The sequence below is a fragment of the Podospora pseudocomata genome, chromosome 5, assembly GCF_035222375.1.
Source record: "Podospora pseudocomata strain CBS 415.72m chromosome 5, whole genome shotgun sequence".
In the NCBI taxonomy this organism is placed as follows: domain Eukaryota; kingdom Fungi; phylum Ascomycota; class Sordariomycetes; order Sordariales; family Podosporaceae; genus Podospora; species Podospora pseudocomata.
In genome coordinates this window covers 1335895-1363132 of record NC_085889.1, presented here as the reverse complement: position 1 = coordinate 1363132, position 27238 = coordinate 1335895, and the positions used below count along the sequence as shown (strand labels likewise).

At 53.0% G+C, this 27238-nt stretch overlaps 13 protein-coding genes and 4 non-coding genes across 17 annotated transcripts; 8 read left to right on the top strand and 9 right to left on the bottom strand.

Moving 5' to 3' along the window:
- Nucleotides 1-87: 87 nt before the first annotated feature.
- Nucleotides 88-158, bottom strand: QC762_0077820. Its single transcript has one exon. It is a non-coding gene; the product is annotated as a tRNA-Gly (tRNA).
- Nucleotides 159-299: 141 nt separating this feature from the next.
- Nucleotides 300-1919, bottom strand: QC762_503340 (uncharacterized protein; the record flags this gene model as incomplete). Its single annotated transcript, XM_062890755.1, has 1 exon — nt 300-1919. One exon carries the CDS (start codon nt 1917-1919, stop codon nt 300-302), a length of 1620 nt encoding a protein of 539 aa, XP_062741858.1.
- A 481-nt stretch (nt 1920-2400) lies between these two features.
- QC762_503330 (uncharacterized protein) lies at nt 2401-3117 on the bottom strand (the record flags this gene model as incomplete). The annotated part of the gene is made up of 1 exon (XM_062890754.1): nt 2401-3117. One exon carries the CDS (start codon nt 3115-3117, stop codon nt 2401-2403), a length of 717 nt encoding a protein of 238 aa, XP_062741857.1.
- A 437-nt stretch (nt 3118-3554) lies between these two features.
- QC762_0077790 lies at nt 3555-3625 on the bottom strand. The gene has a single exon. It is a non-coding gene; the product is annotated as a tRNA-Gly (tRNA).
- A 287-nt stretch (nt 3626-3912) lies between these two features.
- On the bottom strand, nt 3913-4005 carry QC762_0077780. Its single transcript has one exon. It is a non-coding gene; the product is annotated as a tRNA-Pro (tRNA).
- Nucleotides 4006-4034: 29 nt separating this feature from the next.
- QC762_0077770 lies at nt 4035-4125 on the bottom strand. The gene has a single exon. It is a non-coding gene; the product is annotated as a tRNA-Pro (tRNA).
- Nucleotides 4126-6146: 2021 nt separating this feature from the next.
- On the top strand, nt 6147-6977 carry QC762_503320 (uncharacterized protein; the record flags this gene model as incomplete). The annotated part of the gene is made up of 1 exon (XM_062890753.1): nt 6147-6977. The coding sequence occupies one exon, from the start codon at nt 6147-6149 to the stop codon at nt 6975-6977; it is 831 nt and encodes a 276-aa protein (XP_062741856.1).
- Nucleotides 6978-7280: 303 nt separating this feature from the next.
- QC762_0077750 (uncharacterized protein) lies at nt 7281-9024 on the top strand (the record flags this gene model as incomplete). The annotated part of the gene is made up of 2 exons (XM_062883858.1): nt 7281-7300; nt 7356-9024. 2 exons carry the CDS (start codon nt 7281-7283, stop codon nt 7555-7557), a joined length of 222 nt encoding a protein of 73 aa, XP_062741855.1. The 3' UTR covers nt 7558-9024.
- On the bottom strand, nt 7890-9418 carry QC762_503310 (uncharacterized protein; the record flags this gene model as incomplete). Its single annotated transcript, XM_062890752.1, has 1 exon — nt 7890-9418. The coding sequence occupies one exon, from the start codon at nt 9416-9418 to the stop codon at nt 7955-7957; it is 1464 nt and encodes a 487-aa protein (XP_062741854.1). The 3' UTR covers nt 7890-7954.
- Nucleotides 9419-10610: 1192 nt separating this feature from the next.
- On the top strand, nt 10611-11105 carry QC762_0077730 (uncharacterized protein; the record flags this gene model as incomplete). Its single annotated transcript, XM_062883857.1, has 1 exon — nt 10611-11105. The coding sequence occupies one exon, from the start codon at nt 10611-10613 to the stop codon at nt 11103-11105; it is 495 nt and encodes a 164-aa protein (XP_062741853.1).
- Nucleotides 11106-11813: 708 nt separating this feature from the next.
- On the top strand, nt 11814-13544 carry QC762_0077720 (uncharacterized protein; the record flags this gene model as incomplete). Its single annotated transcript, XM_062883856.1, has 1 exon — nt 11814-13544. One exon carries the CDS (start codon nt 11814-11816, stop codon nt 13542-13544), a length of 1731 nt encoding a protein of 576 aa, XP_062741852.1.
- An 854-nt stretch (nt 13545-14398) lies between these two features.
- CHT4_3 (Chitinase 4) lies at nt 14399-16959 on the top strand. The gene is made up of 2 exons (XM_062890751.1): nt 14399-15276; nt 15338-16959. Exons 1-2 carry the CDS (start codon nt 14728-14730, stop codon nt 16142-16144), a joined length of 1356 nt encoding a protein of 451 aa, XP_062741851.1. The 5' UTR covers nt 14399-14727; the 3' UTR covers nt 16145-16959.
- ubi3 (ubiquitin-40S ribosomal protein S27a) lies at nt 16484-18050 on the bottom strand (the record flags this gene model as incomplete). The annotated part of the gene is made up of 3 exons (XM_062883855.1): nt 17282-18050; nt 16634-17017; nt 16484-16570 (listed from the first exon to the last, which is right to left on the bottom strand). The coding sequence occupies exons 2-3, from the start codon at nt 17006-17008 to the stop codon at nt 16484-16486; spliced, it is 462 nt and encodes a 153-aa protein (XP_062741850.1). The 5' UTR covers nt 17009-17017; nt 17282-18050.
- On the top strand, nt 17291-18308 carry RPS26A (40S ribosomal protein S26; the record flags this gene model as incomplete). The annotated part of the gene is made up of 4 exons (XM_062890750.1): nt 17291-17664; nt 17754-17864; nt 17951-18053; nt 18203-18308. The coding sequence occupies exons 1-4, from the start codon at nt 17625-17627 to the stop codon at nt 18306-18308; spliced, it is 360 nt and encodes a 119-aa protein (XP_062741849.1). The 5' UTR covers nt 17291-17624.
- A 1444-nt stretch (nt 18309-19752) lies between these two features.
- On the top strand, nt 19753-21346 carry QC762_503260 (uncharacterized protein; the record flags this gene model as incomplete). The annotated part of the gene is made up of 6 exons (XM_062890749.1): nt 19753-19912; nt 19975-19994; nt 20053-20089; nt 20158-20608; nt 20688-20783; nt 20838-21346. The coding sequence occupies 6 exons, from the start codon at nt 19753-19755 to the stop codon at nt 21196-21198; spliced, it is 1125 nt and encodes a 374-aa protein (XP_062741848.1). The 3' UTR covers nt 21199-21346.
- A 407-nt stretch (nt 21347-21753) lies between these two features.
- On the top strand, nt 21754-23856 carry CCT7 (T-complex protein 1 subunit eta). The gene is made up of 3 exons (XM_062890748.1): nt 21754-21978; nt 22059-22547; nt 22622-23856. The coding sequence occupies exons 1-3, from the start codon at nt 21933-21935 to the stop codon at nt 23764-23766; spliced, it is 1680 nt and encodes a 559-aa protein (XP_062741847.1). The 5' UTR covers nt 21754-21932; the 3' UTR covers nt 23767-23856.
- A 1059-nt stretch (nt 23857-24915) lies between these two features.
- Nucleotides 24916-26883, bottom strand: SPT10 (the record flags this gene model as incomplete). The annotated part of the gene is made up of 3 exons (XM_062890747.1): nt 24916-25793; nt 25818-26085; nt 26164-26883. The coding sequence occupies 3 exons, from the start codon at nt 26881-26883 to the stop codon at nt 24916-24918; spliced, it is 1866 nt and encodes a 621-aa protein (XP_062741846.1).
- Between the last annotated feature and the right edge of the window lie 355 nt (nt 26884-27238).

The window sequence follows — 27238 nt, the reverse complement described above, 5'->3', positions numbered from 1 at the left end:
CCCTGTCCATCATGCAGGGCTAGGCCCGGGACGCAACTCCGCACACAAAATGCCTCACTCCGACCCAGACCTTCAACAAATCCAACAGCATCAGTGGTTTAGTGGTAAAATCCATCGTTGCCATCGATGGGCCCCGTGTTCGATTCACGGCTGATGCAATCAAACTTTTGCCTTTCCTTAAAAGACCGATTCTTTTTTCTTCACCATGACTTGTCTTTTTCAGGGGTTCACTCATCTTCGGACATCAACAGGCTGTTCTGCATGGTATGTAACGGGGAAAACGTTTCTCTTGTTGCTCCTTAAAGGTCCTCACGCGTAGGCGGCTTCGGCACATGCGGCATCTTCGGCATATCCCAGTACCGGTTATCCCACCAGCTATTCTGAATCGAAGAATGATTCCTGCAGTTGGGCTGCTCGTACGAGTCCTTGTCACCGACAGGCCACAGCGGCGCAAAGCACACCTCGTGAAAGTCACAGGTGGTGCACTCCTTCCATTTTGTCCACTTCAGCTGGTCCATCAACTCCCTGATAGCCTTCTTTGAAGATTGAAGAAGTTCATCCATACGGCTCGCAGGTACTTTGTCGTTGTATTTGAGCTTGTCAATCCTGATCCGATTCTTGATGGAAAGGCGCACTACGAATAGTGTCTCGCAGATAGCATGCGTCACTTCCTCTATGGCGGCGAGAATAAGATGGTCTTCTGGAGTCTTGGGCGTGGCTGAGCGGATATAGTGGCGTTCGCAGCGTGAACAGGCGGCATGATATATGTCTTCCTCGCCGTAGTCGACATGGGTATTTGTCAGATGGTTGAGCTCGCCTTGGAACTCCAATATCGACTGAGCTCTTTCTGCCATGAACCAAAGCCTATCTGCATAGCGTGTGATGATCAGATCGGTAACCTCCTGCCAGTTAATGGAAGTGTGTTTGCCGTCCAGGCGCTCATGTACCACCTCCTCCACGCGGGACCTGATGCTCAGCAACTCGTCCTCTGTTGCATACCACAATCGTGGAAGATTTGGCTTTGACGATTTGTCATTGGTGAGGTTGACAGGGTAAAACATCGCCGAGACCATGGAAGAGAAATCAAGCTCTACCCTGGAGCCACCAATACCATGGTACCGCTGAGCAACAGCGCTGATCCATTCAAAAGGGTGAACTTCAGCATACCCTTCCCAGCCTAGCCCATCAGAGTTGGACGGATCAGCTGGACGCTGGATAGCGGAAACCAGCTCCATGCTGTCAGAAAAGTTGCATTTGATGATCTCAAAACCGGCTTCCATCCGAATCACACCCTGAAGACCCCAGCTCGTGACAATATCACAGAGACTTTTGGCACGACCGAACTCATCCCAAGCTTCAGCATTGCGGTCCCCTCGGATAACAAAGTCTTGCAAGTCCAGGGTGCCCATCTCCGTGTTGGCGGCACTCGTACCGTCTAGGTAGAGCAGCCGAACAGGCTGTGTCGTTTGGTAGATCTGGAGGTACCCTTTTTCATCTGCACCATCTTCTCGAACTTCATAATCATTTTCTCCCTGGAAGAAAATCCCTCGTTGGCGCTGGAGCGGCATGGAAGAGCCCGCAGTGTTCAACTCCCGCGGCGGAAACTTCCATCGCGGGTGAGCAAATAGCTCTGCGTGCTCAATCTCGAAGGCGAGCCATTCTGGACCAGGTGGCGGAGTTGACCTCCAGGTGCCGTGGTACAAGGTCACTCCAGCAGGAATAGTGGCGACGAAAGTTGACAGGCCATTATGGTTCAAAGATGAGCCCCATTGTCGCATGGCGGAATGGATGGCGTTGAAGATTTCGTAAGCATTCATCCTGGCTGCCCCCTCGGCGGGGTCCCGATGATTGACAGCCGCCACATGGTGGGACAGGCAAGCCACCCAAACGGCTGCATGTCTCAGGCTGCCAATCCGCATCGTGACTGCTGCTGTCGATTGTTATAGAGCAAAACGATGATTCTGATTCCAAGAGAACACGCCGGGGACATTGAGGTGTTTGCGCTGCTATCGTGGTGACGCTCATGGAGTCATGGTTGCCTGGCGTGCTTACGTGGGCCTGGGGAACAGCTCGGATAAAGTCCCGACATCGCATTCTCCGCTGTTGCGGTGACACAAGTCCAGTTCGAGGAAGTACCCAGGTACAAGTAACCTTTCCCTTCACCTGAAGTGCCATCCTCGCTTCTGATAGCTCATTGCACCTGGTTCCTTTGAGGTACTTTATGGCTTCTCTTCATTGACGGTCAGTTAAGGTACACCACGCCTGCTGTGCCCCGGAGAATGCGGAGCTGTTTTGGGAATAATTTTAGCGCGAAAGAGGAAGATCTTGCCAAGACAAACCAAGACTTCCTCCACCACCAACCCTCTATCACCATGATATTAGGTCACTTCCCTTAACTGCTCACCCTTCGACAGCCTTAATCCCCTCCTCGTCCTTCACCAACTTCGCCTCATCAAACTCTCTATCCCCCTTTGGAAGTTCCAAGCGGAAGTTCGACATGACCGCCACGCCAACCTCGATCTCCCCCTCGGTCTCAAACCCCAATATATGCCCTCCCCTCTCCCGATCCTCACTGATAAAATGCAAATGATCCCCCGCAACATTAATCCCCATGACATACCCTGGGCACCTAAACCCAATCACCGTCCCCCTCTCCCCCTCAAACGTATGGGTCGTCTGCCTCGAGCAAACATCCACCATCCCCTCTCTCGGCCTGCACTGCCCGCCCGCAGTCCTGAACTCTATCCTCTCAAACGTCCCATCCAGCCTAATCGCGAGGAAATGGTTCGTTGCCTCTGGATGGAGCTCATCTAGTAACGCCTGAAGATCTTTCTTGCCATCTTTCAACGTAGCCTTGACAGTGGTGGTGGGGTCGAATCTGGTGACCGTTGCAAAGGGTGTGATGGTTGTTTCCGGGTCGACATGTACCACCGAACCGTCGGCCTTCATCTGGTACACCTCCCCGTCGAGGACAATCATCTCGCCAACCATGTTCTTAAAGGTGCCAAGACCGTGGTCGCCATGGCGCAAAACGTCGGATATGGGGATGCCGTTGGAGGCTACGCCGTCCATGAGGGCGGATATCAGGGAGTATTGGTAGACTTCGTTGGCTGCCATGTTTTGGTGTGACGTCGTTCAGTGACGTAAATCCCTTTCAGTGTGGTGAAAGTTGAAGGAAATGAAGTTGGCGATGGTGGTCAGGGCCAAGACTCTTGATCAAATGCCGACGATGATGGGAAGGCATGAACGGGAGGGAGCCCCACTATCGTCGGCCCCACAGATCGAATCGCCGGAATCGGTGCTGTCAGTGAGATTTCGGATGGCAGCCATGACAGGCGAATCAGTTCGAACTGTTTGGTGTTGATGCTCTGTGTCACAACATTTTCGTTAGCTATCAGCGAGATATTCCCGCCAACAGCTCTCGGCAGATGGCTGTTGTGGTCAGGGCGCAGCACAGTGCTCCGCTCATCTTTGGAGTTGAATCAAAAATGCAAGATCAAGGAAACCTGATATCTAAGTACCAAAAAGCATACTCAACACGCCCAGGCAAAAGATGCATCAGCCGTGAATCGAACACGGGGCCCATCGATGGCAACGATGGATTTTACCACTAAACCACTGATGCTAGCTTATCGGGATGTGGTCATTTTCGCAGCCGGAAAAGGTCTTTTGTGCGAGATTTTGCCGGATGTTCGGTAGCGGGCGTAGTAGCGGGGAGCACATAACATCCGGAGCAGACGCGGCCCGAGATCTGGCAATGCACAACTTTGTCCACTCACCGAACCCAGGCCCACCCCTCTTTCCACCACCGCCACAACCAAACCCTCGAACCGGCGAATGAGTCAAAAAGAAAGCCCTCAGCGAGACAGAAAACCCCATTCTCTCGTCACTAACCTCGCCAAAGAACATCAAGGGCCGCTGGTCTAGTGGTATGATTCTCGCTTAGGGTACACCCTACAGCATCTGCATTGCGAGAGGTCCCGGGTTCAATCCCCGGGTGGCCCCGTTCCCTCCCGTTCGCTGTCTTCTTCATCGGGCCGCTGGTCTAGTGGTATGATTCTCGCTTAGGGTTCACCCTACAGCATTGCTTGCGAGAGGTCCCGGGTTCAATCCCCGGGTGGCCCCGGAGTACGGAGAGAAGAGAGCGACTGGGGAGTTCTTTTTGTTGTGTTTTGGTGGTGACTTTTTGTCTGGGTTGCCGCGAGGGAGCGTCAATATCGGTGGTTGGGTGGTTGGGTGGGTGGGATGGATGCAAGGGCTGATTGTCAAGCCATCAAGGCAGATCGGGCATAAGCAACTCCGGTCTTCTCAAAACATTGCGATCGCGATCGATTGCTATTTGTCAACCTGCAAAAGATATCAATATTCAGGCATTGCCAACAGTCATGATCCTGTCACTCTGAGCATTTGCTCCGTACCCTCTCGTTTTTGTCCCAATCAAGCCCATCTGTTCCCTATCACGCCGCCATGGCAGCCCAGGTTGCGTCGCAACCCCTACCCACAGCTGACTAACAGCGCGTCCTGCCCCGCCTGTTTCTGTCTCTGCCGATCGCAGACTTCGGCCTCCCATCGACAATCCAGTGTTTCCTCCAAGACACCATTCGCTGTCCTGCACCCAAATCGGACCCCTGGAAAATGCCGAACACCCGTTAAAGCCGATCTCCGTTCAACCACAAACCCTATTAGAAATCAACGATGCCCTCCCATCAAACCATCCGTCTCTTTCCTGCTTTTCAGCATCATAATTCAAGATTTTTTTTGATGTTTACGGAAACCTCGGGCATCGCCAACCCCACCTCGTCCGCTAGGGCCCGCATCCCCAGTCCCTGACAGCCGTCGCTCCAAGAAGACGTAAAAGAAAGCCGAAGACCGAACCGTCTTTTATACATATCTGCAGCTTGGGCACGATACTTTTAGGTATCTCGAGTAAATAATCATTATCAATTCGCCATGATGTTTGTCCTGTACTGGAAGGTGGCCAAGCCCTTGATTGATCTTGTCAAGGGAGAGGATCCCAGCCCGGAGCCTCAGCCTTGTCAACAACCAGAGCGCTACCAACAGCCATCCCCGTATCCTTCAATGGGAAGACGGGAGAAAGTAGGCAAATGGTTGGATAAGCTGCCGCAATCGGATTTGGGTTTGGAAAAGACGACATCGAATAACGGCGCTTATTTTGTCTGATTGTCCAACGACCAACAAGGCTGGCCGGGCACAAGAGGCCCACCAAACAAGGGAGCCATACAATCGACGAAAACACACCCTTCGCTGAGGCGTAAGTCGGCCAATCACTGAAGATGCTCGATTTGTCAAAAGGAAGGACATGAAGTCGTAGGTGCTACCCTTGCAGTGCTCTGCTTGCTTCATGGCTAACCGTCATCTAGCTCCACCAAATGGAAATGGAAGCGTCGCCGTATGCATATTTGCTGGCGTTTAGGAACGCTATCGTCGAATCGATCGTCGTAAAGCGCGTCATTGTGCTATGGCGTTGTCGGGTCGTCGAGTCGTCGAGTCGAGAAAGGGCAGAGGATGACTGCCACGAGAATCATGATAATGAGCAGGGTCACAGTGGATGACATACATGGCGTGGGAAGAATGCCGAGGGAAACGCCGGCCCAAGTGATCTGATGAGGTGGACATGGGGCTTGGTTAATTGATAATGACTGAATGAGAGGAATAAGAGCAGTTGCACTGTGAAATATTTCTTTATGCGATGGCGATGGTGAGCGGGGCATGGCCCATAACTGTGTTGTGTTGTGAGGAAGGAGCAGGCATCAAACCAGCACAGCTGTCTGCCTGACTTGAGTAGAGTGGTCTGTGGTTCTTGCCTATAAAGACAACTGAGATATCCTAGCGCCTAAACCCAACTTCAAATTTTCTTGTTTATTCTCTGTTTTCCCGTTTTTGCCCACTGTCGCGATGATTCTGTTCCATCTTCCCCACAACGTCATCGAAGTTGGAGACAGCAGAATGCGGGGCATCGGGGCATCGTGTCTTGGCTTTCAACTGCCGACAGCAAACAAACCATCCCGGCGGGTCGGCTCGTTGCCGACGACCTTCGTTTACTTCCGTCCGGTCTTCTCTGCATGCTGACGATTTCTTCCTAGCAACACTTGACATCACCGACACCGGTCACCAACATCACCAACATGTCGCCCCCACCGCCCTCCTCCCGCTGGCCAGCCCCCTACAAAGCAGCCATCTCCTTCACCATGGACAACCTAGGCGAAGCCCAAGACGTCCTCAATGGCAAGTGGCCTCACCCCATCGGCACCCACCCGGCAGTCACCAACCAACTCCCGCGCATGCTGTCACTTCTCGAAAAGCACAACATCAAAGCCACGTACTTTGCCGAGTCATGGAGCTTGTCTGCCTACCCTGACGCTATTAAATCACTGCAAGATGCTGGTCACGAAGTAGCTTGGCATGGGTACCAGCATGAAGTCTGGAAGAATCTTTCCCCCGAAGCAGAGCAGGAGAATTTCGATAAGAGCTGGGAGGAAGCAAGGAAAGCTGGTATCAAGTACGAGGGGTTTCGTCCACCTGGGGGGAGTATCAATGATGGGACTTGGGGGTTGCTGCAGGAGCATGGTGTGAGATATGTCTCACCTCTAGGGGAGCTAGGGATTGGGAAAGAGGGGGTGGTGGTGCTGCCGTTTGAGTGGAGGGGGGTGGATGCTTTCTGGTATATGGATAAGTTCAGAGGCATAAGGGAGGATCATGGCGAGAGAGAAGAGCTGGAGAACCCCGAGGAAGATTTGAAGGGGTGGTTGACGAGTAAGATGGAGGAGATCAGACAGACAGGTGGATATCTCTCTGTTTTGTTCCATCCGTTTCTACAGACAGACGAAAAGAAGTTTGCCATGTTGGAGGAGGTGCTTGGGAGGATTGCCGCTGAGAAAGATGTTTGGGTGGCTCCTTGCAAGGAGGTTGCTGAGTGGGTCAGAGGGCATCCTGGTTCGTTCGAGGGTGGGAGGTGAAGGCTTGGTTGGCTGGGACCCCTGAAGACTGCATGTGCGCAGGCTGACGTCAAGCAAGATCATAAAGAAACCACAAACTTTCTCTTTTCCAGTTCCACACCCGTTGTCTGAGATAGGGCTAAGAGCGCCTATCTGGTTCTCGATCACGAGCACTTGCAATTGTTAAGCTTTCCCAGTGTTGTTTGTGGTGCGAGGCGGCCACTAGCAACCTCAAAAAGCTCACTTCAGGCCGATCGCTCCTCAAACTTGCTATCTATTTTCCCTTCGCCTCGTTACCCCTCCGTTATCCTACACATCTGGACAATGGCTGAGAATACGCAGAAGTAAGATATCCTCTCCTGCTTAGCCTTACCTGTGCTCTGAAGTTGCTTGATTTAGTGATGTCGACGCGGAAGTGCCGCGGATTCTCGCAGTTAACATCAGCTGCGCCGTCGGCCAGCTAGCTGACTACGGCAAAGACCTCTGGTATGCCATCGAGCTTGACTTGGACCATGATATCTTTACGAAGGACGTCGCGCCTTCGCCCAGCTTTCTCGAAATTCCTGTTGTGGTACACCGGGTTGGAACATTTCTCGTTTGAACAGTGGCATCTTGACAATCAGCCTGTCACATGGATGATATTGATCCCGAGTTCGGGTTTGCGCCATTGGGGTGGTAACTGAGCGTCGGGACTGTGGTTGCTGCACGCAAGGACAAAAAGCCCTTCCTCGTTCAGCATTTGGAGTGCCTGCATCAGTACGACAGCGCAATCCTGGATCGCTTTGGCGACGGAGAGGGTCCCCCGAAAGACATGTACAGTCGGCAGGCATTTGAGAGATTCTGGAACGAGTACAAGGCCGAAAGAGCGGATGATTCGACTTGGAGGGATGTCAAGTCACCTTATGAGGTTTGAGGCTCATAGTTGACCCCGTGGTTCTTGCTGGGAGAATCTCAAGGGAAACAAGGCAACAATCGTAGATATGTATCTATCAATCAATCTACAGAACAACACCCGTCACTTCAAAAGTCTGGACCAGCTTCTTTTCAAATCTTGACCAGAACTTCTTCCCACTAAGCCGAGTATCACTGTACTCAACATAACGACTGCCACTCCCAATCTGTGTCGCCCACCTCTTGACCACCGATCCATCCGACCCAACGGCTCCAAACATCCCCAGATCAAAATTGATATACTGGGCCTCCCCCCAGTTAACAGCCACAATCACCAGCTTCCTCGCCTTCTCATCATAAGCCGCAACAGCGTAATCACTCCCCCCATCCAAAATCCTCATCCCCGGCCTGATATGCCTCGCAAACTGCGCGAGAACAAAATACTTTTGGTTCACCTGCCCGATCGTCTTCCTGTCATTATCCGCGTCAATCAAACCCCACCCACCCCCATCCAAAACCTGCCAGTACACCCACGCCATCGGCCTCAACCACCGCATATCCAGCAGCAAATTACTCACCAACCTCTCCCCGGTAGCATCCGCCTCCCCATATTCACTCTGCCAAAGCTTCTTCCCCGCCTTGTTCACCATATCAAACAGCACATCCCTCCTTCCCTTTTCATACTGATACCCATGCACATTCACCCTCACCACTGCTCCCATCACAGTCCTGTTGCCCTCGAATTTCCTGAGTGTCTCAACCGCCTCGTCGTAATGGCTCTCGTCCGAGGCGGAAATAACCACCCCTTTCAACCCCCGATTGTCCAGTTCCTGCCTTAGATACCCCACCACGGCGATCTGGGTGGAGGCGTCGAAGTGGCAGCCTTCTTGCGTGCCGGTCTTGCCGTTCCACCAGTTTGCTGACGGCTCGTTGAATGGGTCTACTGATGTGAAGCTCACTCCCCAGTTTTCTGCTGCGTATTTCGCCACTGTGGCCAGGTAGACAGCATGGTTTTGGTAGTTCCATGATTGGAGGTTGTCGGATCTGCCGTCGTCGGAACCGGAGGGGTTGTGGTTTTTGCACATCCACCAGATTGGGGAGTTGGAGAAGAGCTCGAGGGTGGTGGCGCCGCGGGAGGAGGCTTTGAGGAGCATGGAGCGTTGGTTTGGGTCGGCGGACCAGTTCCATGATGGGGAGGTTGGGAGGGAGGAGGTCCAGTCGAGCCAGAAGCCTTGAATGAGGCGGGAGGGGATGATGGAGGGGGAGGTTTTCATGGAGGTGGAAGGGGGGATGGTGGTTTTGGTGGTTGTGGCACCGAGGTTGTAGCGAGCAATTGTGAAGCCTAGGCCGGGGAGGGGGACGGATTGGTGGCGGGTTGTGCGGAGGGTGAAGAAGATGTCTGCTAGGTCGTCGCGGTGGCCGAAGGTGGCTGCCCACCAGGCTAGGGAGGTGCCCCAGCCTTCCCAGGTGCCGCGGTTGGAGGTTGCATCGATGGTGGTGGTGAGGTCGGCGTGGGCGGTGGTTGTAAGGAGGGCTATGCCTGTGGCGAGGTGGAGGAAGGAAGGTGCCATGGTGCTGGAGGGGTGAGGGAGGCACTTGAGCCTCAAGTGTCCAACATCATGGTTAAGGCCTGCAGGGTGAGGATGATTTGATTTTATAGTGATCTATATGAGTATGGTTGGTATGTTTCACTAACGCTAAGATATCCACGAGGGTAGTATTGTTCTCCAACACCACAACCCAACCCGTCTTTCCCCTTTACCGGGTTTATTTGTTTCCAAACTTTTCCACCAACCAAGTAACACAACTGTGGATTGCCTAGCCATAATTACGGAACGTCCTCGACCGCACTGATGGAAGCTTCCATCGTGCAATTGAAGTTCTAACTGTATTCGGGGAACTCGGAGCCGAGCGAAAGAGGACGTCCACGTTGAAACATCAAGCGCATAAGACATACCTAGCTGAAGACTCTTACCGTGACAGGGCTGAAGTAATAATTCAAGCTGCCACTTTGCTGACATACTTCCGCGGTACACATCGATCAATTGAAGACTTATGACGTTATCCCATTCGTTACCAGGTCCTCGGGAATCCCTAAAGCCAGAGCCTCTTATTCCGGTCTAGTCGACTCGAGCCCCATTATAAACGCAGGCTGCAGTTCATTCACAACATGAAAGAGTCCTTTTCCTTTGTTATGTTCCTCGAAAACTTTGCATGGGTTTGAAGCTTTTTGCGGATATTTAAGACATGCGCCCCGAGACTCGAACAAAGGCAGATCTCAAAGACAAATGTCAAGGAGAAACACAACCCTCTTTAGAATTTCTCTTCACCGGAGCATGCCGTTGATCTCCATGTTGATTTTTTTCAGGCGCCAATGTTGTAAACAGCCGGTCGGTATTGCAGTGGGGGAATACCACTCGCCCACCCCAAAAAGGGGGTAATTTATCCTGCTGCATAAACCCCCCATGACCTGTCTCCTGTCAAAACACGCGTTTAAACCTCGGCCCTGCAGCAACGCCCCTTCGGGTCGGTTCGGTTGGGCACCTGTACTTCTTTGCCCAGCCCGAGGGGTTGGCATGTGGTGTGTTGTGAATCATGTCTCGGATCGGACTCCCTCACGAGGGCGGAGATTTCCATCTTTTGAGAAATTTCCCGCGCTCTTGGATGTTTGGTGATCAGATCATCTTCAACCTTTTCTTTTCCAACCGTACCATGTGAACATTTCCCATGCCATCCGAATAAATTCCATCTCCAAGTCCAACAATGGCCTCCTCCTATGCAGAAAACCACGACCTGGCCTCTCCACCAAGCCTGATGTCGCTCATGATGGGATATACCCCTCCCCCTCGGGTTGCTGTTTTACCACCTCCTCCACCAGTCACAGAAAACAGAACCGCCTCGTCGTCCATCACGCTCGAACCACCGCCACCACTGACTGTCACGTCTGAGTCAAGTAATAGTACTACCAGCACTGAAACTTCAACGGCAATGCAGGAGGAGGCAACACAGGTCAGGATTCTAAAGAGGGAGAGCATACAGATTGAGATTCAGCAACCTCCTACGGCACATTTTGACAAGCATACTTCTGATGAGCCTGGCTTGAGAGGGAAGAAGGCTGTTACGATTTTCAGCCCTGCTCGTTCACATCAGGATGTGGGGGGTGAGAAGGCAAGGTTGGCGTTGGAGGAGGAAGTAGGGGCCGTCAAAAAGGGGAGAGGGAGGAAAAGGGGTTGTGGAGGGTGCTGGGGCTTTTGGTAGGGTTTGATTGGGAGAGGACAGAGGAGAAAGGTGTGAGTACTTGTACGAGGAGAGAAAAGATTGTACTACTTTTCCAAGACCTGCAAGTTAAGGATATCATGGGGTTACTAGCGCAGAGTGTTCCCAGATATAGATACGTACCTATGTACGTAGTCGATAAGTCAGGGGATGTTCAGGGGTGCTCTCACGGTAACTCAGCAGTGGTGAAATGCCGAATACCAATTGCTTGACTCGACTGCGTGCTCAATGTACCTTACACCTACATAGTAGAGTAGAAACAGAACTCCGCTAAACGTTTTTGAAGACTTCATGGTCCTATGAACCAGACCAAAAGTGGAAGCCTTTGTCTCTAAATGTATCTCGGTTCTCTTTATCCATGTGCATCCCGCGGGAACCCCTTTATGTTTTCCTGTGAAAATGAATGCATTGTGAACTCGATGCAGACCTCAAACAAAGAGACAGAGACGGCTACATAACCCTTCCGTTTCCGTCGGTCATTCAAGATGAAGACTCCATGTCCATGACCCAGCAGTTTCGCCCTCAATATCAGCATAGTCAAACCAGGTCCCATGTGGGAATTCTTGGAGAATTTCAGTCCTGTCCATTGAACCTTTCGAAATCGGACATATAACAGCTTCAGACTTGTATAAGATCAGGTATCTGTATAATTATCAGTATCGACACACTATAGATCCCTAATCATTCACGATGCCTCGCAACAACAACAGCGACGACGATGAAGTGTATCAGCCGCCTACAAACACGTCAGGGCCGGCAGACACGTCTCCGCGGCAAACGCGCGCTATACGAGAGGCGGCTATGTTGCGTGCTGGTTTCGTCAATAGCAATATGTCAGAGGAGGATTATCAATTCATGCTCAGCCTTATGCCCCTTAATTTCCACTCAGATCCCACCAAGTTTCCCAAGCTCTTCCAAATCACTAGTCAAGATTATCAATCCACAAGCCCCCTCGAAGATCGCGAGGTGTACGAGATCAGAGATTACCTCGTCAAGTATATCGACTTTGATTTGCGCGTGCCCACCCTCGCCACTCGGATTCGCAGAGCCAACGCCGACTATTTGTCCGATGGTATCAGTCGTTTGATGTCGCCCTTTGGGGAACACTATTATGCGTTTACGTGTTTGGTGTGCCACAGCTGGTACAGACCAGATAGCGAAGAGTGCAACCAATACACTTGTTACGCCCCCTTCAGAGACCAGTTGGCCGAGTGGGCTAAAGACCATATCGCCATCCGCATGACGCCGGACCGGGGCTATGGCGCCTTCATGAAGCCCGGTCGTGATGTGGAGCAAGATGAAATCATTGGCATCTATTACGGTATGATATGCAAACACGACAGCGAACACGTGCCCAACAGCGCCTACGTATACGAAATGGACGACCATATCGGAGAGTACCCATACAACATTGATGCGGGAATGTACGGCAACTGGACCCGGTTTATCAACCACCACTGCCGCCCCAACGTCGCGTGCAGCCCCGAGACCATCGGCGGCATCAGAGTTTTGGTTTTCAAAGCCCTCAGGCCAATCGAGGAAAGGCATGAGATATACGTCAACTACGGACGAAGCTATTTCGACAAATCCAAAATGCAGTGTCGTTGCAACCTCTATCCCGTTGAGCACAAAGCCGAGGGCCATGCGGATACGGCGACCAACAAGCCACGTACATGTGCTCGCCCCGTCCTTCCGCTGGACCAGAAACGCGAGCTTCCACTGGACAGTGAGTCAGATTCGCCCCTCTCCTCTCCTCCTTCGACACCAGAGAGATCCGTAACGCCAGATCCCGGGAGGCAAGATCCCTTCAGGCCGTCACCCTTGAGGCCAGGGGCCACCTCGAGGTCAGGTCCAAGACATAGACGGACTAGAGGCAAACTTGCCACATATTCACCGGCCAGCTTATCAAAGGTGTCCTCTGGTATCAGGAAACGCCAGCGGATCGACAGACAGGCTTCAAGGAGCTATGTTTCTGGTGTTCAAGAGGCGCTTGAACAGCAGGAGCTTATAGAAATAGTTGGCGATGCTGGCTACTTCTCTGACTCAACTCTTTGCTCGCCAACTGACACCGACGAGGAGATGGAGGATGTCCTCGGATACTCACTTGGCAATTTGGGGAACAAGCCGAAAGTGCACGCCGAGCCCTATCGCGCTGGCGGTCAAGCACTGCCTGATGTAGACCAGGTCCTGCGAGAAGCGGCGCCAGTCGAGGCAGAAGACTATCAAGTGGAAAAGGTGATGGACTCGACCTTGATGGGTGATGAAGTCAAGTATCTGGTCAAGTGGGAAGGATGGCCTCAGAGGAGACATTGGACCTGGGAACCCTTTGAGCACTTCTACAGCGACGGAGCCAAGGCAGCTGTCCGCACCTTTCACGCACAGCAACCCGGCAAACCCAAGGACTCCCGAGTGGAGGCTTGAAGGCATTCAGAGCTCGTGGGCGAGCATGAGAAGGGGGGAGATAGTGTCACACGGCCAACAACCAACTGGCCACATCACGGCCCAATCGCCGGCAACCTGCACGTTGTGAGCCATTTGTTGAAAGTGAAGCAGTCTGAAAGGCATGGCGGGAATGCTACTGGCCCAGTGATATATTGAAGGACTTGGCAGCGGCTTGAGGCAAGGGAGGCACGGACCACTTGACGGGAGATAAATAGGCGTTCAGGATCACTGTACTACTCCAAGTTTCTTCTTCTCTTCTTCATCATGGACTTCGAGGCCATTGAAGATTATTATTGCAATTGAACTACTGTTCCAAGCCCTGTAATACAGCCCTTGTTACCTCTCCCGACGTGGTAAGAGTATAAATTAGGTGGGTAAAATGGCGGGAGAATGGCGTTTAGGCGTACTACTGTAATTGTCACGGCCTGGGTGGTAAAGTCTGAGACAAGGCAACAGTTATACCAACCAATTGATTGAAATACTAAGGTAAAGAAGAAAAGAGGAAAAATATCACAACGGCTGTTTGCCTGCAGGGCCTTTACCACACTTATCCTCCAGTCTGCCAGTGCCAGGCTAGTGTCAGGCCAGTGCCGTGACAGTAATACCATGATTTGGCCATTTTGTTTTACACATATTTGATGGAGAAGTTGTTGTTCTGTGATTGATGATTGATGATTGATGGAGGCCGCTGCCAAGAGCCAGGGCACCTAAGCTGCCCTGCTCTTCAGCCACACACCCCACCAATCAAGCTAGACAGCCCCGCCTGACAGGGCCCCGAGACCATTGGCTCGGGCACCTCAGCTCAAGCGTCGTGACATGACATCAGCGTCTCTCCCGCCCAACCTGCTTGGCTGAAGAGCCCTGGAAACTTATCAAAAATCCCACCTGGAATTGCGTGGCATCTCTGTTAACCATTCGTGCCATTGAACCCATAAGAAGTACGCGTCAAGTGGCGTCTCAAGTGCGTAGTTTTCCTTGTAACCCCCGTGCCGCCGCCGCTGTAATAAAAGAAACACAGCCGGGCCCCTCTCCTTGGGTTGGTTGCCAAGTTGGTCTCCGCCATCAGCTCCCTCTCGGCCCCGGCATTCCTATCCGCTCCGCAGCAGAGACAAACAAACCGCCGACCCCCCAAAGCGGCTTACTGTTATATAACCTCCCCCATATGCCGTCTTTTGGAACACCTCAAACCTCCCGTTCCCGCCGGTCCCCCATCTTGATAGCCACCTCCTTAACTGTCCTCCTCCTGAGCGCCGCCGTTCTCCTCTCCAAGACCATCTTCACCAACCCAACAACGTCCCCCATCCAACAAGACTCTCCCAAGATGGGCGGCGGACCAGTCACCCCCGGCTACCGCAGCGTAGCCTACTTCGTCAACTGGGCCATCTACGGCCGCAAGCACCGCCCGCAAGACCTCCCCGTCCAGAACCTCACCCACATCCTCTACGCCTTCGCCAACGTCCGCCCCGAGTCGGGAGAGGTCTACCTCACCGACACCTGGGCCGACACCGACATCCACTGGGAAGGCGACTCCTGGAACGACTCGGGCACCAACCTCTACGGCTGCCTCAAGCAGCTCAACATCCTCAAGTCCCGGAACCGCAACCTCAAAGTCCTCTTGTCAATCGGAGGATGGACCTACTCCTCCAATTTTAAACAGCCCGCCTCCACCCCGGAGGGCCGTGAGAATTTCGCGCGCACCGCCGTTGACCTTGTAAGCCCCCCTTAATCACTCCCCGCCCTTCACCCAAACCCCCTCTAACACCCTCCCCCAGCTCAAAAACATGGGCTTCGACGGCCTAGACATAGACTGGGAATACCCCTCCTCCCAAACTGAAGCCTCCCACCTCGTCTCCCTCCTCTCCACCCTCCGCTCCCACCTCGACGCCTACTCCTCCACCCTCCCCTCCCGACCCCACTTCGAACTCACCGTCGCTTCTCCCGCCGGCTTCCAAAACCTCCAGAATATGGACCTCCCCGGAATGGACAGGTACCTCGACTTTTGGAACCTGATGGCCTACGACTACGCCGGATCGTGGGACTCCACCGCCGGCCACCAGGCCAACCTCTTCCCCTCCCCTCACAACCCGCAGTCTACCCCTTTTAGCACCGACGCCGCAGTGAGCCATTATGTCAGTCAGGGTGTCCATCCAAGCAAGATCGTGCTGGGAATGCCACTGTACGGGAGGGCCTTTCAGCAGACTGACGGCCCTGGCGGTCCCTACAGTGGTGTGGGCGAGGGGACGTGGGAGAATGGTGTGCATGATTACAAGAAGTTGCCATTGGAGGGGTCGGAGGAGAGGTATGATCATGAGGCGGGCGCGAGCTACTGCTACCACCCCGGGACGAGGACCATGGTGAGCTATGATACTGTTCCCTTGGCTAGAAGAAAGGCGCAGTATGTCGTAGACAGGGGCTTGGGTGGTGGCATGTGGTGGGAGAGTTCAGCTGATAAGGAAGGGCCCGAAAGTTTGATCGCCAACGTGGTTGACACATTTGGTGGGCCAGGAGCGTTGCAGTACAAGGAGAACTGCGTCACCTATCCGGATACCAAGTACGATAACTTGAGGAATGGGCTGTAGGGTAACACAGGACAAGACAAATAAAACAGACAAGCACAGAGACACCCAAATGTAATGAACGAAAAGAATCATGGGGATGGGCTTAGGATTTGCTACCTTGCGACCCTTTCCAGAACCACAACGCAGACGATGACGGGGAACTCTCTATCAAAGAGCCGAGATATCGTGATCATGTCGCATCCCAAATCGCATTTCCTCGCCATGTCAGAGCCAGAATATGCCCCCCTATCTAAAGGTACATAAACGCCGATGAAGAAAATCAGTCACAGCCCCGTTCCTAGCTCAATGCTTTTCCGTCCCAGTCCCATGTTTCGCCTTCTTTTTGTTCATGTTGGGCAATTAAGCCTTCTCGAAGACGTAGGTGAGGTGGCAGCGACCGCAGTACTGGCGATCCTGCATGGCGGCCATGAAGACACCGGCACCGCACTGTAGAGAGAAAAGTTAGCCTGTGTTGAGAGGGACAGAAACAAAAGGGAGGGGAAGGCGTACGCTCTCGTTGGGGCACTCGCGGCGGAGGCGCTCAATCTTGCCGTCAGAGTCGACCTTGTAGTACTTGAGGACGGCGAGTTTGGTCTTTTTCCGCTTGTGCTTGATTTTCTTGGGGGTGGTGTAGACCTTCTTTTTTCTCTTCTTGCCACCACCACGGAGGCGGAGGACCAAGTGGAGGGTGCTCTCCTTCTGGATGTTGTAGTCGGAGAGGGTGCGGCCATCCTCGAGCTGCTTGCCGGCGAAGATCAGGCGCTGCTGGTCAGGGGGAATGCCCTCCTTGTCCTGGATCTTGGCCTTGACATTGTCGATGGTGTCGCTCGACTCCACCTCAAGGGTGATAGTCTTGCCCGTGAGGGTCTTCACGAAGATCTGCATGATTGCCTACTGAGAAGTGGTAAGGATATGTTAGACGCAGACGAGAGAATGAGAGAGACTTCTGCGCCCCGGCGGGTATCGAGAGAAACGAAGTGAAGAGGGGGAAAAAAGAGGCTATCTTGAGGATTGCGCGCGACCAGCATGCAGACAACCGCTCAAGGGTCGCCTCCCACGGCGACTGCCGCGATGACAAGATTGGGTATCATGGTGAAGATGATGATGAAAAAAAGGGTACCGGGGCGCGAGAAGCTCAGCAACATCAACCAGACGTACCTAGACACAGTGTCTTCCTCAGCAATCTGGAGATGTTGTGAAGTGCGCGCTGATGGAGGAGTTGAGAATTTGAGGTGCCGCTGCTCTCAGACTTGAACTTTTGGACAGGTGGGCCCCACACTTTACGCGGTGCGGGTCAGCTGACTCTGGCCGGCGGATTTAGGGCTTTGCAACCCACTTGCCCTGTGCAAAAAATCCCGTTGGGGAGCTCGGTCCACCACAAGCGGAAAGTGGGGCACCACCTGCGCAGCATTTGGAGGGCAAGTTGAAATTCCCAATTCCTGCCCTCTTCCTCCACACAACCAGTCTTCTTGAGAACCAGTGCATCAAGAACACCGTCAAGATGGTCAAGAAGAGAAAGAACAACGGCCGCAACAAGAAGGGTATGTGACTTTTCATTCATCGCCTTGGTCGATATCGACCTCGACCTCGACCTCGACCTGGACATCATCGCTAACTCTATTCCTCACAGGCCGCGGCCACGTCAAGCCCATCCGGTGCTCCAACTGCTCGAGATGCACTCCCAAGGACAAGGCCATCAAGCGGTTCACCATCCGCAACATGGTTGAGTCTGCGGCTATCCGTACGTATACACGCGCTGGCGACACCACACCACGACAACAACAACCCGATCGAGAACAAACCCAGACTGACTTTGCGACTTCACAGGTGATATCTCCGACGCCTCGGTGTTCGCCGAGTACACGGTTCCCAAGATGTACCTCAAGCTGCAGTACTGCGTCTCTTGCGCCATTCACGGCAAGATTGTCCGGTACGTTTGTCCAACTGGCGGGGACAACCACGTCTGTCTTCACGACGACGAGGGCGGCTGAGAAGATTCCTTGGTCGAACGCGTTTCCCGCGCAGAAGAGTATACCCCCCGACTACAGAACAGTCTCCCGCTGACACTTGTGCTTCTAGTGTCCGCTCCCGCGAGGGTCGCCGCAACCGTGCTCCTCCCCCGCGTGTCCGCTACAACAAGGACGGCAAGAAGGTCACCCCTACCCAGGGTGCTAAGACTGCCTAAATGGCCAGTGTCTTCTAGGTCGGCGTTTTGGGCTGGTGGCATACGGTCTCTGGGTTTTGATGTTCCGGGAGCAATGATATCATGATTTCACTTTTGCACAGCAAACTGGCGATCACGGAAAAGGAATGAGGGCTTTCAGGGTTTTCCTTTCAGCTCATCAATGGGAACACATTTAGAGCCATAGTCACCAATTCAGAGCACTTGTTGAGTGTGAACCAACCATTTGTCGCCTTGCCGCCCCTGGAAGAGACTTGGTCGCCACTTGATCATTTGGATACGGTCTGTCTGCTGCGATGCGGCTTCTTCCGGATGTTATTGGACATCCACCTTGTTGGATTTCGCCTAGGGTTTGTGGCCTCGGGGTCCAGCTTAGCCATTTTCAGAGAGGTCGCTCGCTGGCGAGCACCGCTACTGCACGACGCTTCAAATTGAGTTGGTCGGAGTGGTCGGGCAGGTCGTCTCAACTCAGCAGCGGTCCATTGTCTGTCACATCCTCAGCTCTTCCTGGTCAAATGATTTTGAACATCTGCAGCCTCAAGATCTCTTTGCCATGGGCCAAAGAATACATCAAGCATGCATCTTCTAGTTGTTCGTCGCCAGTGGCAATCTGCATCCAGACTCATCCATTAATTAAATCTTCGAGAGGAACGTCTGTGTTGATACTCAACTCGCGTCATTCGTTTCCCATCGTAATAATCAGCCCACCATGAGCCAAGCATCGTGTCCGCGAAATCCTCATAACCCAAGGCTGAGGAGGTGGCTTGCTCTTTGGTTCTTCCCCGACTCACAGACCCTCCTCTCTCTCTCTAAAATTCCCAGAAAATCCCTTAGCGAACCAACAAGCCCGTTTGGCTTGCTCGCTTGGTGGATCCAATCCGGGGGTAGGTGATCCTACCGGGTCCGGACCGGGGGTGCCGGGGTGCCGGAGAAGGAAGCTATCCCCTGCCGGGGGTTAGTGCTGCGCATTAATTGCAAATTGTTTGGTTGTGAAGGAACTGGGGTTGTTTTCTGCGGCAGGCAAAGAAGGGGATAAATGGAATGAGATGGCGTTATGTTACGTCAAGAGATCGAGAGGGAGGGACCGGTCTGGAGATCTTGGGGATGATGGACATGGGTAGGGGGGTGCGGCTGGGGGATTTGGACGGATGGGCTCGTTTAGTGTAGTACTTAGGGTGGGTGGTTCCCGCTGAGATGGGACATGAGGAGAGTTCAGGTTCTTCTCATTTTGTAACTTCTTGTCAATCATTTGGGGATTTTATTGAGGATATATTGTGTTTGGATTTGGGTGACGACTTGCAGGTTTGCTTGAGGTGGGAGAGGAGATCTGACACTCGTTTATTATCGACTATACGAACACGGACAACCCAGACTGTTGCTGAAGACTTGGGTGCCGACATTACCAACGAGAAGACGCGTACGGTGAAGCTAGGTCAGGATAGTAAGGATGGATCCCGCAGCTCCAATACCGAACTACGACAACCCCGAGTCGATCGGTTACAGACTCATTACTGTTGCTGTGGTGTTTCCAGTTCTTGCGCTGTGCTTTTTGGTCCCGAGGTTGTACACAGCCAGCCATATCATTCGAAAATGGCATCCAGATGATTGTGAGATCTCCCTTCACACAAACCACACACCTACCTAGTTTGCTGACCTTGGGGATGGATAGACTTGGTAATCATTGCCTTTGTACGGACACCCCTTGTTTTTAATCATGACAGACATGGCAACTGACCACTACTGATAGCTCTTCACCATTGCCAACTCGACCGTCTCCATCATCCGTACGTCTTTTGTCTCTAAAGACAACCAACATCATCCTGATCAAACAAAGCTGACCCCCCAAAAACAGAAACCACGCTCGGCATGGGAAACCACATCTGGGACCTCCCCTTCCCCAAGTTCCAATCCATGATGAAGCTCGGCATGATCGGCGGCGCCATGACCTACAACCTCACCACCCTCTTCGTCAAGATGTCCATCCTGTCCTTCTACCTCCGCTTCGCCACCGCCAACCACAAGTTCCGGATAGCGGTTTACGTGGTCATGTTTTTTGTGGTTGGGTACACCATCCCCAACGCGTTTCTGTTTCTGTACATCTGCAAACCGATGCAGTATTACTGGGACTGGACGATTGAGGGGGGCACGTGCATCAACCAGCAGGCGGTGTTTGATTCGGCTAATATACTGAACATGGCGACGGATTTCATAATTTTGGTGATGCCGATTTGGATGCTGTGGGATTTGAAGGTGGGGATTAGGAGGAAGGTGGGTGTGGTGGGCATTTTGATGGCGGGTGGTTTGTAAGTTCTCTTCCAGTCATTGCTTGTTGTTTGTGGGGAGGGTTGTGTTGGGAAAACTCAGGGGGCTAACAGTTTACAGTGTCTGCGGTGTGAGCACCATGCGCATGGTGACTGCGATGACGGGAGCCAACGAAACGGATATTTCATGGCATTATGTCAAAAACTTGATTTGGTGGTGAGTACTGACAAGAAGTGGAATCTGTGGATGGGTTGGGCTGACAACATCTAGCATCGTCGAAATGGACATTGGAATCGTCTGCGCCTGTCTCCCATCACTCCGAGCCTTCTTCCGGCGCTTCTTTCCGAACATGTTCGTCTTCAGCTCAGCTTTCGAGGAAAGACTGACTGCTACGTTGACATTCCGACGAGGCAGGGAGCTAAGCTCGCAGCCGAACGCTCTTCAGTTCCGCTCTACCGATCCGGATAATCAGAGCAATTCCAGCCAAGACATCACTGACCAGAGGGCTTGGTGGAGGAGGAAGGCCACAGGCCCAGATGTTGAGAAGGCGGATCAAAAGCAAGTGACGGATGAGTCGTCGGTTCAGGTTGTTGAGAAGAGTGCCCTGGGCTCCGATTCAGGGAAGACATAATGATGGGATTGGGAAAATTGGATTGGGTATCTTGGGTAATGGGTTTTGGTTGGATAATGATGGGAAATGTTGGTTACTCTTACAATGACATGGCTTGTCTCTTTTGTGTTGATTGCGTGATCCTGCTTGCGTAGAGAGTCACCCTGCCCACAGGATAATTGAGATTCGAAAGTAAGTTAAGCCCATATTATACTATAAACTATATATCAAAAGTAGGTTGATAGGCCTATAGACTGTCCTTCAACGTGTATTAACCTACTTTAGTATCTCAATTATTTTGTGGTGAGGGAGAGAGTGTACAGTGACTGGTACGTAACGTCAGTAATTAAAGTCAGGTTGGCCCTGTAAGTGTCTCATCCTAAACTCCGGGGGAAGTGGAGCAGAGAAATCAGCTTCTGGGAGTGGGGTTCTCTTGGAGGAGCTCACATGACAAAACATGTGACCTTCAAGAGGTCAAACAACTCAGGAGGTGGCCCGTGCACAGGCTACAGCGTCCAAGCGTCTCTGGCTACAGCGTCCAAGCGTCTCTGGCAGTCGCTGGCAGGCGGAGTGCAGCAAGGCTTCGATATTTTTTTGGGAGCTCTGGGACCCAAAGGCCGGGAAGCTCCACGAAATAATCAAATTACCCCCCCAACGGCGCGCGTTCCACCCACCACCACACCCCCTTTGCAACGACTCTTGTAGTTCCGTCACGACCAGAACAAAGAGACCAGCCTTCACACACCGGCCACAAGATGTCTTTCGGAGGCCAAACACCCACCATCATTGTCCTGAAAGAGGGTTAGAAAACAACCCCTCCTTCCCGATCCGCTCACCGTTGTCCCCTCCCCCACTGACTCGATGCTTGTGTTGTTGCGCAGGGACGGACACCTCTCAGGGCAAGGGCCAGATCATCTCCAATATCAACGCCTGTCTCGCCGTTCAGGCCACGATAAAGTCTACTCTCGGCCCCTATGGCGGTGATCTCCTCATGGTCGATGCCAACGGCAAGCAGACCATCACCAATGATGGTGCCACCGTCATGAAGCTCCTGGACATTGTCCACCCCGCCGCCCGCATCCTCGTCGATATTGCCCGGTCACAAGACGCCGAAGTCGGTGACGGTACTACCTCCGTCGTTGTTCTCGCCGGCGAGATCCTCAAGGAGGTCAAGGAGCATGTTGAGAATGGGGTCAGCTCACAGATCATCATCAAGGGTCTCAGGAGAGCGTCGACCATGGCGGTGAACAAGATCAAGGAGATTGCTGTCAACACAACCGAGGGCAACAGGAGAGACACACTCGAGAAGCTCGCTGCCACCGCCATGACCAGCAAACTTATCAAGCGTAACACCGAGTTCTTCACAAAGAGTGAGGCCCCCTTTTCTGGGTACACAATAGGCCGCAGCAGGGCAGGGGTACTAATATCTTGTTTCTCTCATTAGTGGTCGTCGACGCCGTCCTCTCCCTCGATCAAGAAGACCTCAACGAAAAGTTAATAGGCATCAAGAAGATTCCCGGCGGTTCCCTTACCGACTCCCTCTTCGTAAACGGTGTCGCCTTCAAGAAGACCTTCTCCTACGCCGGTTTCGAGCAGCAGCCCAAGTCCTTCAAGAAGCCCAAGATTGTCTGCCTGAACGTCGAGCTCGAGCTCAAGGCCGAGAAGGACAACGCCGAGGTCCGCGTCGAGCACGTATCCGAGTACCAAGCCATCGTCGACGCCGAATGGCAAATCATCTTCAAGAAGCTCGAAGCCCTCCATGAGACCGGTGCCAAGGTTGTCCTCTCCAAGCTCCCCATTGGTGACTTGGCTACCCAATACTTCGCTGATCGCGACATCTTCTGCGCTGGTCGTGTGTCTGCCGATGATATGGAGCGTGTTGTTCAAGCCACCGGCGCCACTATCCAGAGCACCTGCTCCGACATCCACGCTGAGCATCTCGGCACATGCGAGTCCTTCGACGAGAGACAAATCGGTGGCGAGCGCTTCAACTTCTTTGAGGGCTGCCCCTCCGCCAAGACCTGCACTCTTGTCCTCCGAGGTGGTGCTGAGCAGTTCATCGCCGAGGTTGAGCGCTCTCTCCACGACGCCCTCATGATTGTCAAGCGCGCCATCCGCAACAAGACTATTGTTGGCGGTGGTGGTGCCACAGAAATGGAGATTTCCGCCTACCTCCACCGGTTCGCCGATCGCGACGTAGCCCACAAGCAGCAAGCCATCATCAAGAGCTTCGCCAAGGCCATGGAGGTCATCCCCCGCCAGCTCTGCGATAACGCTGGGTTCGACGCGACCGATATCCTCAACAGACTCAGAGTCGAGCACAGAAGGGGCAACACCTGGGCGGGTGTTGACTTTGTCAACGAGGGCACAACAGACATGATGGAGAGATTTGTTTGGGAGCCTGCGCTGGTCAAGATCAATGCTATTCAGGCTGCCACGGAGGCTGCGTGCTTGATTTTGGGCGTGGATGAGACGATTAGAAACGAGGAGAGCGCGGCTCCTCAGGCCCCAGGTGCTGCTTTGCGTCCTGGTGATGCGCAGAGGGCACTTGGTGGGAGGGGGCGTGGAAGGGGTATGCCCAGGCGGTAAAGGGGGCTGGAAAAGGGGGCTGTAGATAAAAGTGATGGAACACAGGGGGTTGTTGCATGAGCATGGGGTGTTGATACCTAGATTCTTTGCGTGTTATATACATGGCAAATGTGGTAATAAAAGATGTTAAAGTAATGGCAGTCTCTCCTGTAATATTATGCAGCGGTCAATGTGTGTTGTGCATGATGTCTATTCAGGAGTGGAATACGATAGAGATGTATAAAGCTGGGTTGCATGACGAGATAGGTATTCGTTTCAAGCAGCATCAATACCATGTGCAATATCAAAACTAAGTTCAACCAGTCCTCAGTACATGGGCCAACCAACCGATTCAACGGTTCTAATTTACATCATATATTACTAGTTAGTGAAGGTGCTTTCATACAGGTATGCAGATTCCTAGAGCAGATAATATTGATAAGGCCTTGTGCCTGGAGTGTTACTATGTCCATCTTGCATAATGTTGCCTACAAGCCAGAGATATTTATGAGAGAATATCGCTTGCGATGGGCAAGATAGTCTTTATATCACCTTTGTCGACATCGTTGATTGATATCATCATTGAAAAACAGACGCCCAACCTTCCTGGCATCCAGAACTCTGAGGCGTGTGTAACATCTCAAATGCATGTAACGACGGTTTGATATTACCGAGGATGATGCTCTTATTTCGATTATCTGTACTCGATGCTCTCGATCTGGAAGAATTTTAGCGTGGAAGAGGGAGTTGGGATGGTGGGTGGTACAAGACATTTGCGCTTTTCCCACGAAGTGTCTGTAACATGTGTACAGACAATATTGAGAAACATTTTAGCGTGAAAGAGGTAGTTAGGATGGTGGGTTGGTGGTACACGACTTGGGGAAAGACTTTGAGGCTGAGTTTGGAACCCGCCAATCAACCCCCATCTCTTCCATATCCAACCACCATGAGCAAGATACCCCCAGCGAAGCAACACAACATAATTCATGAAATAAACTCTATTACAAAATGTTAAGTTAATCATCGCGTGAAAATATCCGTAGCCAAAAAATCACAAGTAGTTAACCGCCCCCCTGAATCCCCAAAACTCTATTTTCCCAACCGCCAACCCCCTTTTTGTTGCTATGTTAACAAAGTCCAACATATTTACCCACCCCGTCCGCCTTCACTCTACCCAACCCTCCCCCCCTCATCCCCGACCTCGGTCGGCACAGGCGTAGCTGGCACCTCCCCCTTAGGACTCAAACTCCCCTCCTCCTTCCCCCCTCTCACCTTTCCTTCATCCTCCTCCTCAACCGGCTCCTCAATCAACATCTCCAAATCCCTATCCACCGCCTCCTCCACCTCCTCCCTCATCCTCCTGCCCACAACCTCTTCCTCCTCCACCTCCTCCTCTTCCGCCCCAGCGTTAATCAACGCCTGAAACGCATCCGTCTCATCAGGCTCCTGATGATGATGATGCGGGTGGTGCACATCCCCTAACAAATACCCCGGGTGCACCAAACCGTCATCGTGATGCTGCTGCTGCTGATGATGATGATGATGATGGTGATGATGGTGCAAAGAAGATTGTATAATCTGCGGATCAATAGGCTGGTACACATCCGTCACTTGCACATGGTGATGTGGATGGTGGTGGTGGTGGTGGGCATCATGATGCCCAGGCCCCCCCATGGCCGCATCAACACCAGGACCCGAACCCGTGTCGATTCCGTGACTGTGACTGGCTGATGATAAAAGCGATATCGTCGTCGGATCGGTATACTGCGGTGGTGGGTGAGGTTGTTGTTGTTGCCTTGGCACGGTAAACGGCCCCAAGTGGGGCGGGTCGGGTATTGGTGGCCTTGGCTGCTGCTGTAGTGTTGTTGTTGAGGAAGAAGACGGGGCGGCCACGACGACAGCTGTAGCAGTGGGACTGGGAGAGGACCGTTTAGGATTGGGGGCTCCAGGTAGTGTTACAGAACTGGGTCGTTTTACGCCGTTGACGGCGGCAAGAGCAGGTGAGGGTTGGGCAGCTGTTGTTTGCGAAGACTGTGAAGCAGCGGCAGCGGCAGCGGCAGCGGCAGCAGCAGCTGATGATGATGATGATGGCTTCCCCAGCTCTTTGCATTCTGTACAGTTCCTAATTACATCCGACACCGTCTCCTTGATCCGGCTCCAGTGGTACCGCTCCGCAATGGTCGCCGTCGTCTTGTTGATGCCGGCGTGGGCCTGGTTGTGCACCATCCTCGCAATCTCGTACTGCCGCTGCGGGTCCGAGATGACCTCTTTATCCTTGAGCATCAAGACGTCGCCCTCCAGGAGCTTGTAGTGTGTCGCCGCGCTACGGAGTCTGCTTTTCTCGGCTCGGTCAGCGCCGTTCGGATAGCGGCCGTATTTGAGGTAAAACTTGATCTTGTCGAAACGCTCTTCACTCACAAGTTCCTCGTTGCCCGCGCCGCCCGCCGCGTCGCCCAGGTCGCGCCCGTAGATGATGGCGTCCACCAGCCGGTCCGGGTGGCTCTTGAGGTTGCCGGCGCCCTTGACCCGGCCGATCCGCTTGAAGCCGAGGGCGTCCCAAATCTTGCACGAGGCCACGTTGGTCTCGTAGACGAGGTTGAAGACGGAGTACTTGTAGCCCAGTTGGGGAGCCCACTCGAGGTACGTCTCGCCCATCAGCCGACCAACACCGCGGTTGCGGGAGGCATCAGTGACGATGAAGCCCGCGTTGCAGATGTGGCTGCTGCGGCCGGGGTAGTTGGGCTTGATGTAGAAAGTGCCAAGGCACTCCTTCGACCAGTCTTTACCCTCGATCACATCGGCAGCGCTTTCAATGTTGCCCAGCAGCATGATACCGGCAAAGTTCTGGAACCAGTAGGCAGCAAACTTGTCAAACGACATGGGCTCCATCATGGGGTAGGTATCACCGCCCTCGATCTCTTTGCTGAACTGGTCGCTGAGATAGCGCAGCAATGACTCGGGTACCTCATCCCGGGATGCAAACGGAATGACGGTGGCCTCGGTCTGCCGGTCTCTAAGCGTCACATGGCGAGGGACAATAGAGGCCGGGACCGAAGGCTTCGCGGGATCCGGATACGGAGGGTCGCCCGAGATACGATAGATGGTCGAGGCGGCTGGGTCCTCCAGAATGGCCGGCATTGCTTCTTGGCAGGCTATGTTCGGTCCGGACGGTGTTCAATGCAGCGTCCGTCTGTGCCGGGTCAGATGTGAGTTATTAGCATCCTGTTCGTCTGTTGAGGTACTTCTGGATAAGATGTGAATGGTTATGGTGAGAAATGCATCTTGTATTGTCTTCCTCTTCTCTTCCTACAACGGTTCTCCTCCTCCTCCTTCTCCTACCTAGATTCCCCAAAAGTTGAAACACCCGTACCTGGAAAGCAGAAGAGAGTGTTTGGAGGGGTACCTGAACAGCACGACTCAGGGACGGGTGGGTGTGTTCCTGGATGTCGGGCCGGTTCGTGCCCAATCAACGGGGGAATGCCGGTGTGGCGTG